Source organism: Telopea speciosissima, chromosome 1, assembly GCF_018873765.1.
Source record: "Telopea speciosissima isolate NSW1024214 ecotype Mountain lineage chromosome 1, Tspe_v1, whole genome shotgun sequence".
NCBI lineage: Eukaryota > Viridiplantae > Streptophyta > Magnoliopsida > Proteales > Proteaceae > Telopea > Telopea speciosissima.
Genome location: NC_057916.1, coordinates 15372853 through 15386392, shown reverse-complemented (window position 1 = coordinate 15386392; position 13540 = coordinate 15372853). Strand labels below are relative to the sequence as shown.

At 38.9% G+C, this 13540-nt stretch overlaps 1 protein-coding gene across 1 annotated transcript; it reads right to left on the bottom strand.

Annotated features, from left to right (window-relative positions):
* Positions 1-6005: 6005 nt before the first annotated feature.
* LOC122638279 (zinc finger CCCH domain-containing protein 66-like) lies at positions 6006-8348 on the bottom strand. Its single transcript, XM_043831168.1, has one exon. The coding sequence runs from the start codon at positions 8254-8256 to the stop codon at positions 6100-6102; it is 2157 nt and encodes a 718-aa protein (XP_043687103.1). The 5' UTR covers positions 8257-8348; the 3' UTR covers positions 6006-6099.
* Between the last annotated feature and the right edge of the window lie 5192 nt (positions 8349-13540).

The following is a 13540-nucleotide window of genomic DNA, read 5'->3' as shown; positions in this document are numbered from 1 at the left end:
TTACTTCTTTAAAAAAATGAGATGACATATTTATCTTTTCAACATTTCTGCATCTCTTTTCGGAAGGCAAGACGGTTGAGTCTTTCAGGATTTCAATTATAAATGTAAAGAGATGATTATCAAAGCTGTCCAATTAAAGGAATTAAGGGTCATAGCCGCTGGACTGAGAAACAGGGTTCCTTGGTGAAACTAAAGGTTTTCAACTAATAAGTTTTCAAAAAGATTTCAGCGAAGGGTATTATGTGATGTTATGGGCAGTTGGGTTGAATTTGGTGAAACTAAAGGTTTTCTAATCCATTATAGTGCATTCAAAAGCCCTTTTAAATTTGTATAAATTGATCAAACAATTGGCTCCTAATCTGTTCCATTCATTTAATCAAAACTCAAATCAGTAATATAACTATATAAGCCAAGCCCAAATTAGTTATTATAGACCCTTCTAAGGGTCGTCTATCTTCTTCCTCCTTTACCATCTTCTTCTCTTTTTCCTCCCCTTTCCAAACTGAAATTTTCCAGAAATTTAAAGAAAATCTCAAAACAGAAAATCCCCAAGTGTAAGATCACCTACTTCTTTGCAGCTCAAATCATTTCTTCTAGTTTGGGTCTTTACTCCTCTTTACTTCTAGCTCCAAATCTTCAAAACCAGCCTTGATTTCTCTCCCAATCCTCTCTATTTCCCTCTTTCTTCACTCTTTTTTTCCTTCTCTAAAGCTCTCACTCCCCTCAACCATGAAAACCCCTCAAAATGCCTCAAAAATCTCTCTTTTTTCCTCTTATTTCTCAGAATTTTTTTGAATGTGCAACAATGAGTCTTACATATTGTTTCTTCCTTTTTTGTTCTAAGAGAGCAAAAGAAAGGAAAATCCCATCTTTGCCACCCAATGCATTCTCATGCAATTAAAGGAACCTAGGTACCCCTCCAATATGAAATTACCTTCTACCCTTCACTTTATCTAACATCTACCATGCAACCAACCCAACAATTGATTCAATTGCTAATAGACTCGACCCAAATGAAACCCAATTAAACCAAAATGAACTAAGATGAAACCAATTTAAACCCTTTGGTTTCCAAATACACAACATGAACCCAATTGTTCCAATTAACCCAAATTACCCACTTAATCCATTATAAACCCAAATCAATTTATTTGATTCTTAATTGTAAAACCATACTCTAATTAAATTAGATGGGTCAATCCCTAATTGCATCAACCCAGTTAACTCAATATAATCTTAACTATTCCCTTTATCTTAATTAAATTCCATAGTTCTAATTAAGCTGTCCATTAGTATTAAATTAATGAAAATAATTCATGAAAATAATTATCAAATTAATAAGTCACAAAGACATTTTTTTATTGGTTAATTAAAATAAGGGAAAAGACTGGGTATGCTAGCGGTATATCGTAAACTAGCATCCTATGAGTCTATCTCTTTCCTCCTCCCTTTTAAGGGTAAGAGATTCAATTACATAATGTAATACCCATCCCTCTCCCTTAAAATAATGTAATTCTTAATCAAATTACCAATGCTGGATCTTTGAATCCCCCTTTTTTCAATTTCACCTTTGTTTTTTTCGATCTCTGTGGTTGTATTCTTCCCAGAGGTTTTCAATAAAACAACTTCTTTACCCAAAAAGAAAAAAAGATTCTTCATTGAAGTTCTTAAGATACACAGCCCATGGCCATCATGGGGAGCTGCAGGGTGGATGGGTGGTGAGGCAATGAGAAACCCAGAAATAACCGTGAGGTCCAACCTACTGGACCTCGGGCGCCTGTTTCGACTTTCGAATGACCAAATTCAGCAACATCTACTGTAAGAACACACACACGCCGGACACCGGTCTCACAAAACCCAGAAACAGCTAAAAGCTTATCGTCAGTTGGCTTCAGCCTTTCTGAATTCTTGACGAGTAGTAACCGACGGTGTAAAGAGAATGGCCCAATGAGTCTCTTCCTCTACCAACAAGATCCCTTTTTGCCACCTAATCACTGATGAAAGTCCACTATGAAGTGTCAAAATGTGAATTACACACTCAACCCACGAGGCTCCCACAAAACCAAACCACCATTCCTTCCTTTTCTCCTCTTCACTCTTCTCTCTTCTCAAACCCAAAATTTTCAAGGGATTGATTGAATAAATAATTCAATCCACCCAATCCCCATCTACATCCATCATCATCATCTTCAACTTTCAAATATGAAGCGCGCCCCTACCTCTACCATTATCCTCTCCTTAGTCCCTCCCCTACCCCTTTTACTTTTGCTTTTTCCCTCTCTAATATTCAAATTTCCCCTTTTCCTACTGTTATTTGATTCCTCTCTTTCTATTTTGCTCTTCGATCATTACTATGTTTTGAGTTCAAATTTAATCGATTCTGTTTTGAGTTCAAATTCAAGTGACCCAATTCACTGTTCTCTTTCACAATTCTCAAGAACCTTCTCTCTTTAATTAGCTCGCTTCCACTGTCCATTGATGAAGATCTCATTCTCTTTCTCTCCTTCCTACTCTTCCCCCACCTCTTCCACTGATGGAAATCTGGGTACCTCCCGAAATTCCAAGGCAGGGTGTCTATCCGGTATCTTACGCCGTCTCCTCTGCGCAGGTAGTCTCCCAACCTACCCATGTGACCAAATCAAAGAGACCCAATGCGAGGAGCTTGTTCACCAGCAAGATTCAAAGGTTGAGAAGATTGAAGCTCCTGCAACACCCGGGATTGTGGCCAGGCTAATGGGTCTGGAATCAATGCTGGAGCTGAATTGGGTTCAACCGGGAAATGTTCCAGACTCTATCGGCCGTAGCAGGTCGATGAACTCAGCGGATTACTGGTCTGAATTCGACTTGAGGCAACGGAAGCATCGAATGGTCAAGACGTCTTTGTCGTTTCGTGAACCTCCCACGTTCATACAACTTGAGAATGCTGATTTCTTTCTGCTCAGCTTTGAGAAAGTGACAGAAAAAGTCAAGGATTTGGGATCAAAGGGGAAGAAATCCGAGATGAGTTCTGAATATTTGAAGCAGATGAGCATGGAGGCGAATAAAAACAAGGAGAACAGAAGAGAGAGAGTGTTGGAGAAGAATAAAAATAAGCAGCACAAGAAGCTAGATGAAGGGAGCAACAGGACGGCCCATAAGGAGAACGACAAAAAACAAAAGAATATCTCTGATGGGCCCTGTCGAAAGGCCAGAAATGGTAGCAGAATCAAAGATTCGGCTTTGGCTTCTCCTCACAATGAGGACGTTTACAGAAACTCTACCCATATCGCAAACACGGCAAGTCCACCAAAGCCTAAACACTACAAGGAAGTCACAGAAAGAGCAGTGTCTCCAAAGAAGAAACAAAGCCTGTCTCCCGTCAAAAAAATCGAACCCCAATGCGACTCGGAAAACTCGAGCCCAGTTTCTGTTCTTGATGTGGGTGATTTTTTTATCGAACCCAGAACTCCTGTATCAGGTTTGTTTTCTCAATTCAGAATATCTTCACATAATTCGTAACGAGTTTTTTAGTCACTGATTCCCCTTTCTACCTTGTTCGAAATATATGTTCACGACAGAGAAAGAAGCGAAGCCAAGAGGATCAAGAGGGATTGACAGGAAAGGTAGCGAACCAGAGAAGAAGGTTTGCCACAATCAGGACAATGTGGAGCTGTGGAGACGGATCTGCAAGTTGGCAGAAGACGAGGTGGTGGGTTCAGATAGGATTTCAAGAAAGATATCAAAGCTAGAAGAGTTCGAAGAGATAGGGATCGAGTTTGGTCTACAAATGGTTGACCAACTTTTGAATGAGATCGTTTATGAACTCTACGGGCGTCCATGGAGAGTTTTGCCTTTATAATGATCGAGGAGAACCTGTAATAACTGTGTATAAACGAACTATAGCAGAATTTCTTCTGTAAACTTTTGGGAAAAAGCTGAACACACTAGCTTGATGTGTGTAGATCCCCTTCCCATTCTTCAATGTATGTTAGGGAAGAGAGAATGTGTCATGAGAAGAAAGAATGTGAGAAAATGAAATCGGTGTGTATAGCAACTTCTCTACGTACAGAGAAATAATGTGTTCTTTTTGAAACGGTGTATAGCAACTTCTCTATGTGCAAAGAAATAATGTGTTCTTTTTAGAAGAAAAAAAATCCTCTGCAATGCGGGCATGAGATCTCAACACGTGGAAGATGTGACGTGACATCCAATGGTAGCGAGCTCTAGAAAAAAGAAAAAAAAACTGCCTTGCATTGAGCTTGCACCGTTGGATGAATCTTCTTTCACGTGTCAAGCTCCCAGGGTCGCACTGGAAAGCTGGAAGGTATAAGGAGGCTTTGCCGCTTTGGACGCCGCAAGGAAGCAAAGAAGCAAAGAAGGGAAAAGAGAAACTTACAAACTGGGAAAGGCCGAAACGCAAAGGAATTAGGTATTTAGGTTTTAAGTAGTTTTTTATATCTTACAAGTTTACCCCCTAAACAGTACGATTTTGATACAATTTGGGTATAAGAATACGGTTTTGATACATATCAACCGTATTGATTTAAAAACCGAAATCATACGAAGTCAATATCATTTTTTATACAGTTTTATGCGGTCCGTTTCGATTCCAAATTGACACCCTTTTATTGGATATCAGTATTAGATTCCGGTCAGATGGGTTGAATCTGATTCCAAGCGTCGACAACTCAAATATATCAATAAAATATAAGTGCATAAAGATTTAAATTCTACCAAAAAAAAAAAAAAAGAGAGATTTAAATGTGAAGCCCCAGCTTCCTCCTACCAAACCTAGCTCATCAATTGATTACCCCACCACCTTATGTGGCCTTTTCTTTTTTAGCTTTCGAGGACAGAATCGAGGAATCTGGGCCCTTTGATCGAGACCCATAATAGAGGAATCTAGGACCCTTGGATCAATATCCAAAAGATAGGAATCCTGGGACCCTTCGATTAATACCCAAAAAAGAGACGTTGTGCGTCCCACCGTCTGCTGATAGGAGAGAGACGATCATTATTGCCAGATTTTATCCTCCTTTCCCGTCTGAATTTGCTTTCTGAATCATGTTTCCCTCTTCTTCAAATCCCAAGGAAAGGAACCATATCTGCAGCCTGTAGGGTGTCCAACCGAGATTTTGGTCACAGACCATGGTTTGAGGAATTGGTATTTGATCGGTTGGATTAGTCGATTCGTATTGCTATCTGTCTTCCTGAATCCTGGCCGATCCACTATTCAGATTTCAGAGTCCATACCATCATGACCTCTCCTGTACCAATGGTCTGAATAAACTCATCAAAATGTCCACAAGGCTATGTGTGTGTATAAAAATCGGATACAACAATTCATATTAATCAGCATTTTAAACTGTGCTCCCAAGAAAACCCTAGAATCAGAGCCCTCAACAGCCCTTAAATCTAAAAACTAAGCGATTCTAGGGTTTTACAGCATGAATCGACCATATCAGATTTTGACCTGAATCAGTATCAGTCTTATCCAATCCGAGTCGCGGCCAGACGAATTCACCGATCCAATTCCAGATTTTTTTTAAACCATGATGTTAATCCCAAAAGTGGCCTAGAAAATAAGTTTGGAATTGGAAAACAAGAAGAATCCATTACTGAACAATAAAAGAGAGAAACAGCCAGAGATATTAAGATCGCAAGATAAGCAGATTTCATAATTCGAGTGAGTAGAGATTAAAAAGATATTATGAACAATGTGCGGAGTTGATTAAAACAACTCCCACAACCAATCCCCCACCATGTTTATACAAACCCCTTCCAGCTTTTAGTCTTCTCAGCAAAAGACCCCTCCCTTCAATTTCTCCCAATCTAAAATATAAACCACAAAAGAAAGCTTCCCCCTCCCTTTAATTTCTCCCAACCTAAAATATAAACCACAAAAGAATGCTCCAACTGAAACCCCCCCCCCCCCCCTTTAATCCTAGATCTAGAATTATACCTGTTTAAATGTGAAGCAGTACTCACTGTTCTTCCTGCTCCAATTCTTCGGGTCCCAAGTCCTACCGCCATGTAACGAATATTAATAAAAAATCAAACCAAAAAAAGAGTAGAAGGAACTTGTCAAGTCTCACTAGCGGCAGATTTGGCCGCCAATATTCAATACACGACCATCTGCTCCTGATCCATGTACAGTTGCTCCACCCAGGGAGAGGGCATCTCAGAACCCCCGTTGTTGAGATGATACTGCTGCTGCTGATTCAAATCAAATGCATCCGCTCCCACAGACTGGGGATCTTTCACCATAGGCTCCACCCATGACAAGTCTGGCTCATCAACTGCGGGAGCCATTGAGGCTGCACCCGTAGCCACACTGTTGTTGGTACTACCGTTTCTGAAGCCAAACGATGCTGACTTCCTCAGCTTGTTGAGTTCCTCTCCTTGAACACCCCAGTCCAACTTCCCACCTGGTGAACCCCAATCAGAAAGAGTTGACATTGGATTTGCAGCGGTAGACAGCCCTGCATGACGACTAACTGGACTCCGATCAATGAAACTCTGGCTTCGCTTTGCAAAAGCAGCTGATCTCGAATTCATTACAGCAGCTGTGGCTGCCGCTGTTGCAGATGGGTCAAACCCAAATGGCGACACCGTCCTCACTGGAGAAGAAGGCAAGTTGGAGGAATAGCTAGAACGGAGCTGCTGGTTCATGTTCGGGCGCATCTGGAGTGCAGATGGAGATTGCAATGGTGGAGAACTAGCAGCTTGCAGCGACAGCCCATGTAATTGAGACAATATTGCAGGATCAAGAGATCCAAAAACATCATCAAGATTAGTAGGATTCACCACACCAAGTTGACTGTACTCCGTGGTTCGACAACCAGATGATGCAGCTAAGGCTGCTGCAGTGGCCAAGGCATTGTTCCAGCTGGATTGAGCAGACAGGGTAGGCAGATCATCCATCAATTGTTTCTGCTGCTGCGAACGCTGACCCTCTAACGCAAGCAATTCTAGCTCCAAATCCAAATCTCTGGCACTCATTGTAGTCTTCAATCGGCTCCCAGGGAGCTGCATGGTTGGTGGCACAAGACTAGGTTGGTTCTGCCACAGTGCACCCCTCATGGGAGAAGAACAAGCTGCAGATGGTGACATTGGTGGTGTGGATGTGGGATGCACCAGGACAGATGGACAACCAAGTGCCATTGGGCTCATTGATCCCATGTCCATGGAAGAAATGCAGGAGCCAGACGACCTCGGTGATGGCACCGCTGACCCCGTCGATGCATACAAGGGTCGTAGCTCCTCAGGCTTGTGAGCAAAGAAACAGACCCTTCGGTTGCACGCAGTTTCATCCTTGCAAAGCCTGGTCCGATACTGTGCTGGATGGAGCCAGCACTCAAACACACCGTGCGCATATTCACAGGCATCCCCCTGCCGGCAAGACCCCTTGCGGAACTCCGGGCATGGGACGCAGCTGTAGTGATACTTTCTTGGGTCACGGCGCCTTGCGTTCTCCCCTGGATGGACAAATGGACACTCAGTCCAGTCATGGGAATAAGCCCTCGAGCAAGGCTTCACCTTGAAGGTGTACATCCTAAACTCATCAGTCCCATATATCCCATTCTTTATGTCTGGGAGGGATAGGTCAATTGGGTACTCTTTCTTCTCAGTCTGATCTTTATCTTTTGGAGCTAGGGGCGTCTGCAACTGTTGTTGCTGTTCTTCCTTTTGCTCATCAGTCTCGTCAGAAGAAACCCATCCTTCCTCAACACTGCCAGTGCCTTCCAACATCATCTCCAACGCTTTCTTCCTTGAATTATAGGAGGACTTCAAAACCGGAGGGATTAGGTCGCCGGGGCGATTCCCATTTGCATCAAGGGAATTAGCATCGGCAGATGCATCAAGCAATTGCTTGACAACTTCAGGCGAAGCAGCAGAACCACCAGCAACAGCACAGTGTAGGGCAGTAACACCATCGGTACCACAAGCCCTGTTGACATCAACACGGCCTGTTTCAATGATATATGTCAAAACTTCTGTACTTCCGAACATCGCAGCGATCATCAGTGGAGTTCTCTCTTCAAACCCCATCTTCTTTGATCCAACACACCTTCCATACCAGAAACTGGTCTCATCTACATCGCAACCGTTTTCTTCCACAGAATTCCTGAAAGTAATCAGATCATCCAAGGCCGATGCTTCGAGCAAAATAGAAATCGAGCTCTTAGAAAGGAACCCATCCTTTTGCCTCTGAGATTCTTCTCCCTCCATGACAAACCCAGGGCCAGATACTTTCCTCTTAGAACCACTGCACATGGAACGTGTTGGTCTCTTCCCCGTTCCCTTCTATCTTCTCTCTGCAACAATTAGAGGACCAAAAGTTCACATCGGCAACTAGATTTATCAAAAAAACACTAGATTCATCAAAAAAACAAAAAGAAACATCACAGGTAACAGTAGCTATTAAGTATCGAAAAAGGAAGCCTTTTTTAGGGTTTGAGGAATAAAAGAATGCTTTTCCATTATTAAAATGACAGAATACCACCGACCCATTACGAAATACTAATAATATGGAACACAGAAGAAGAAGAGGAAGAATAATCGGTCTAGGGTTTGCTCGCAAATCCCTTCTCAAAACTACGAGACGATACCCAAAACCAAGAAGGATTATACAGAATATAGTCAATTCAGTTGAGAAAAAAGAAAATCAAATCTTTGACATCATTCAATTATCTCAAAGAGACACCAAAGATCGTCAAAGAGATCAACCTAAGAAGACCTCTCACAATTAAAAACTCTGCAAGGCAAACTGAAGGAACAACAGATCAAGAAGATCAACATACCTTAGTTACAAGACACAATGCTCAACGGAAGACTTCGATCGGTGTTTACAGAGAAGGACTCTCTCTCACCGTCTCACAACCTTCTCTACCCTTATATAGTTGAAGAAGAAGAAGAAGCAGAGGGGAATTAAAAGAAGACAGAGATGCAAAGAAGACTTTATCTCGATTCTTGAGTTGGGTCAAAAAAGGAAACGAAGCTACTCCTCCGCTCCCTCTCTCTCTCTCTTTTTGTCCAAAGTCCAAACCTTTTTCCCTCTAAATGAAACTCAAATTCAATCCAAATGCAATCCAAATGTGAGTCACTCCAACGTCTATCCTAATACTTTAACAGCCTCAGTCGAGCATGAACGACACGTGTCGGTAAATCTATAGAAACTGCCAATTTGATTGACTCAGGGTCTCAGGTGATCAAGAAGAGATTCCGAGTCGTCACATCACGCTACACGCGTTACTTCCACCTATGATGTGGCAATATCTTGTCCGTCAAATCCAACTCAGATGATGGGGGTAGTCGTCTCTCTACAGCTGAGAGAGTTTGAAAATGTGTTAAAGAAGGGGAAATAGCTTTGAAAGCCTTGGGAATTTGGTCAAAATGAATACGCGTTCGTGGAAATAGTTTATAAAAATTATTAATGGATAAATGGATAAAATGAAGTATGGTATTATATCTATCATAGATCAGATTCTACAATAGATGAATGTACATCCTATGAGATTGACGTTAGATTAGAATCTTTTTATCTTTAACTAAACCACCAAGAACCATCCGTTGTGGCGGTTCAGTGCGTTTAGGTAACTCTTTTCATATATAGACAATAGATAATATTTGGAGGATACTATACAGTATACTAACCCCACTACTGGTGATTGGTGACTGGGACAGCTGTGCATTAGGCATGATTCCAAAATCTAACCTTCCTCCACTCTCTTATATTTAGCGGTGGCAATATCTTGTCCGAACAACCCAATTTTGGGTGGATTCCGACGTGATCGTTAGTCTAAAAATCCAACAAAACCTTCACTTGACTTTAGATCATGGTTATTAATCCCGGGATCGGTCAAGGCCGAAATCGATTCGATATCGATTCGGGTTGGTCAAAAATCGGTTCAGATTTATTTTACTTTATAATAAAAATTGGTTTTTATTATCTTTTACCTTTTAGTTGTAACATCGCATTGGTATTGGACTAGTCGAACTTCGGGATTGATCTTGGTTGATATCGGCTAATCCGATCCAAGATTAAGGATCATATGGTTTAAAAATTTATGGATAGGCATTTGGTTGTTTACTCACATATCAAGTTTCAGACTTATTAAATTTTATCATGCAAAATAATAGTGTATAGAGAGTAGTTCACCCAAAAAAAAAGAAAGAGAAGTTATGAATCAATACCAATTTAATTACCAAAAATCAATACCAATTTCAAATCGAAAATCATTTATCAAAACTAAATTGAAACATTTAAAATGAAATCCGTGGTTTCTTATTTGGTTCGTTTTTTATTTTGGATCTTTAGACTGGTGATTACAAATAATTTAGAATCGTTTTAAACTAATAAATCATTAAACCAAGTAAAATTTATAAGTAAATTGTTAAACTAAATAAAAAACAAACAATTAAACTGATTACAAACCATGTATCAAAAATCAACAACGCACCAAAAATGAACCTATCTTTTAAGTGCAATAAGGATATTTGATGTTACAAGGCTTGAACCACATCATCTAAGTCCAAATTGTGACTTAAGAAATTAAATAAAAAAAGTAAATAATATACATTATGTAAATCCACTACAAAACGTTAAAGAGCATATATAAAATGCTAGGACTAATCGTTTTTTATCATTTTAGTATATAGATAATTGGTTCAACAGTATACGAATTCTTATCAGTTTTAATACGATTGAAAAATAGTTTATCCGTTCTAAAGTAAATGGTTTGTTTCGATTTTGATAAACGATTTCAATTTATAATTCACACCCATTAAAGTCTTCCTTCACACAGAAATGTCAAAGAAAGAAGAATTATAATCAAAGACAAAATGGAGATGGTCCCTCACTTAGATGATGCCAAAAGATTGGTTTGGGACAACATGGAGTAGATTGAAAGCAATAAATATCAAATTCTATAAGGGCGAATCTTCACATTTTATTTTCCCATTTTTTACGTAAATGAAACAACATTAAAAAAACAAAAAAACAAAAAAACAAAAACAATTATGGATTAAATCAACTCATTTGTAGCTACCATGATCGAATCTTGCAATGGTGTAATATTCTAATTTCACTTTTCTAGGTTCGGAGTTTGATGCATTCATATATATTGAATGGTTATGTGGTATTCATGGCAACAAGCACCCATATACACATTTGAAATGTCAAGAACAATGCCATATCACACTAAACGGTTCCCTAGTTGTCTAGTGTACTTTTCCTTTACTATTTACTATGCTATAGATGTAATGAATTAAGCAAATGTCTTCATTATTGCAAACAATATGATTGCGATAACATTTTTATAAATAATTTTAGAAGGGAGATGATTGTTAAGGATAAAAAAATGATTTTGCTAAATATCTTTTTAAGCCAAATATCTCTTTCTCTCTCTACAATAATCCCTACTTCATTTTTCTCTTTGGAGATTGATTTGCTAGAACCCGCCTTGGACCATTGACGGGCCGAGAATGGGTAGAATGGCCACTGAAGACCATCTTTGGTCACGATTTATAGATCCTTTCTCAAGTTTTGCCATTGGCTTTTTTTGGCGTAGTGATCCTAGTTAGACGGTCGTCGGAGGGTGGTGTGGGCCATTGGTGGTTAGCCAATTCCGACGATAGCTTTTAAGGACTACCACAAGCGGACGCAAGTTTTTACACAACCCATTAGGGTTCATTTTTTATTCGAAAGCAAAGTGGGAGGAGATGGAGTATTTCCTCTCCTGATTCCATTTAATTTTAAACTGATTACAAACCACATAAGAAAAAAGCAACAACACACCAAAACTAATCGCTAATAAATCGTATATTCGAAACCGATTAACCAAAACTATTAGAAATAGATATGGTTGTTAATTGATTCAGTTTTGGTTTGTTGGTTCGGTTCAAAGTGTGAAGGTTATAAGCAAAATTGAACCGTTTATTAAATGGTTCTAATATCCCAAATCAAAATCAATTAACAAACAGTTCTAGTTAAATGGTTTATAAACAGTTTCGATCAAATGATTTTTATCGATTTCGGTATTGATTTTATTGTCATTCGAGTTAACAATTTTGAGCACAATTAGGAAAAAAGCTATTTTTTAAGCACAATAAATAAATTTGATGCTACTAGTCTTGAATCATGTCATCTAGGTCTAAATTAATTATGACTTATATAGAATGCCAAGACTAGTTGGTTTTTATCGATTTAGTATGTATAATTGGTTCAATAGCATACTGGTTCTAATCATTTTAATACAGTTTCACTTACTATAACCAAAGGTCCAAAACCAAACTATTTGATTAAAAATAGTTTATTGATTCTAATTTAAATAATTCGACTCGATTTTGATAAACGATTTCAGTTTACAGTTTGTACATAGTTTGTAGTACGTTTACAATTCAAATCCATTAGAGTCTTTCACCACACAAAAATGTCAAAGAAAGATTATAATCAAAGACAAAATGGAGTTGGTCCCTCACTTGTATGATGCCAAAAATATTGAAATTGGGACAACATGGAGTAGTAGATACCAAATTCTACAAGGTCGAATCTTTTCATTTTATTTTTTCTATTTTGACTTAAATGAAGACAAAATTAAAGAAAAAAAAACAATTAAAAACTTGATCAACTCATTTGAGTGCTCACATCAACAAATTCCACTCATAGAAATTAATAGATCAATAAGCCATAAGATGATCATGCCTATTTTCGGACTGTATCTTCTAATGCATAGGACAACATAAGTGATGAAATTTGTAGCTACCATGATCGGATCCTTGCAATGGCTTAATATTCTAATTTCACTTTTCTAGTTTCAAAGCTTGATGGAGGATCGATATATTGCATGGTTATGTGGTGTTCTTGGCAAGAAGCACCCATATGCACATTTGAAAAGTCAAGAACAATGCCATATTCCATCACACTAAACAATTCCCTATTGAAAAGCATTGTCTAGTGTCCTTTCCTTTACCATGTTCTAGATATAATTAATGAATTAACCAAATTCCTCTATTGTTGCAAATAGAATGATGTGAGGAGATTTTTATAATGATATAATGGAGATGATTTCGCAAAAGACATCACTCTCTGAGGAATTATTGCAAATAAAAAGATGTGAGGATATTTTTATCTCTCCACCCATAGAGGAACGATTCACAAACCCCAATAGGGTTTTAGTATTTTTCCAAAAGGACCCAATGATGCCTTCTCCTGCCCTCTCCTACCCCACGGTGAATGGGATCTCATTCACTATGGGTGGAGGGGAACTCGGTCAATTTATAAATATAGAATAGAGATGATTTTTAAGGAAAAGATGATTTCGCAAAAGACTTCTCTCTCTCTCTCACGAGGAGTCATCAAGTTAGGAAAAATTACCAAATTGAATGAACCTATTAATAGGACAGCTTAAGAGATTGCTTGTTTAAAAATTTATGGTATGTTGCCCATCATGATCAAACTTCAGAAGGCCAGTATTATAGCCTTTGAATTTTGATGGCATCCAAAGTCCAAACAGATATCTCAATATCAAAGGGGAGCATAGAAAAAGACTAAAACCAG

Coding starts and splice junctions, on each gene's coding strand:
- LOC122638279 (XM_043831168.1), bottom strand. CDS start 8,256: ATGTGCAGTGGTTCTAAGAGGAAAGTATCTGGCCCTGGGTTTGTCATG.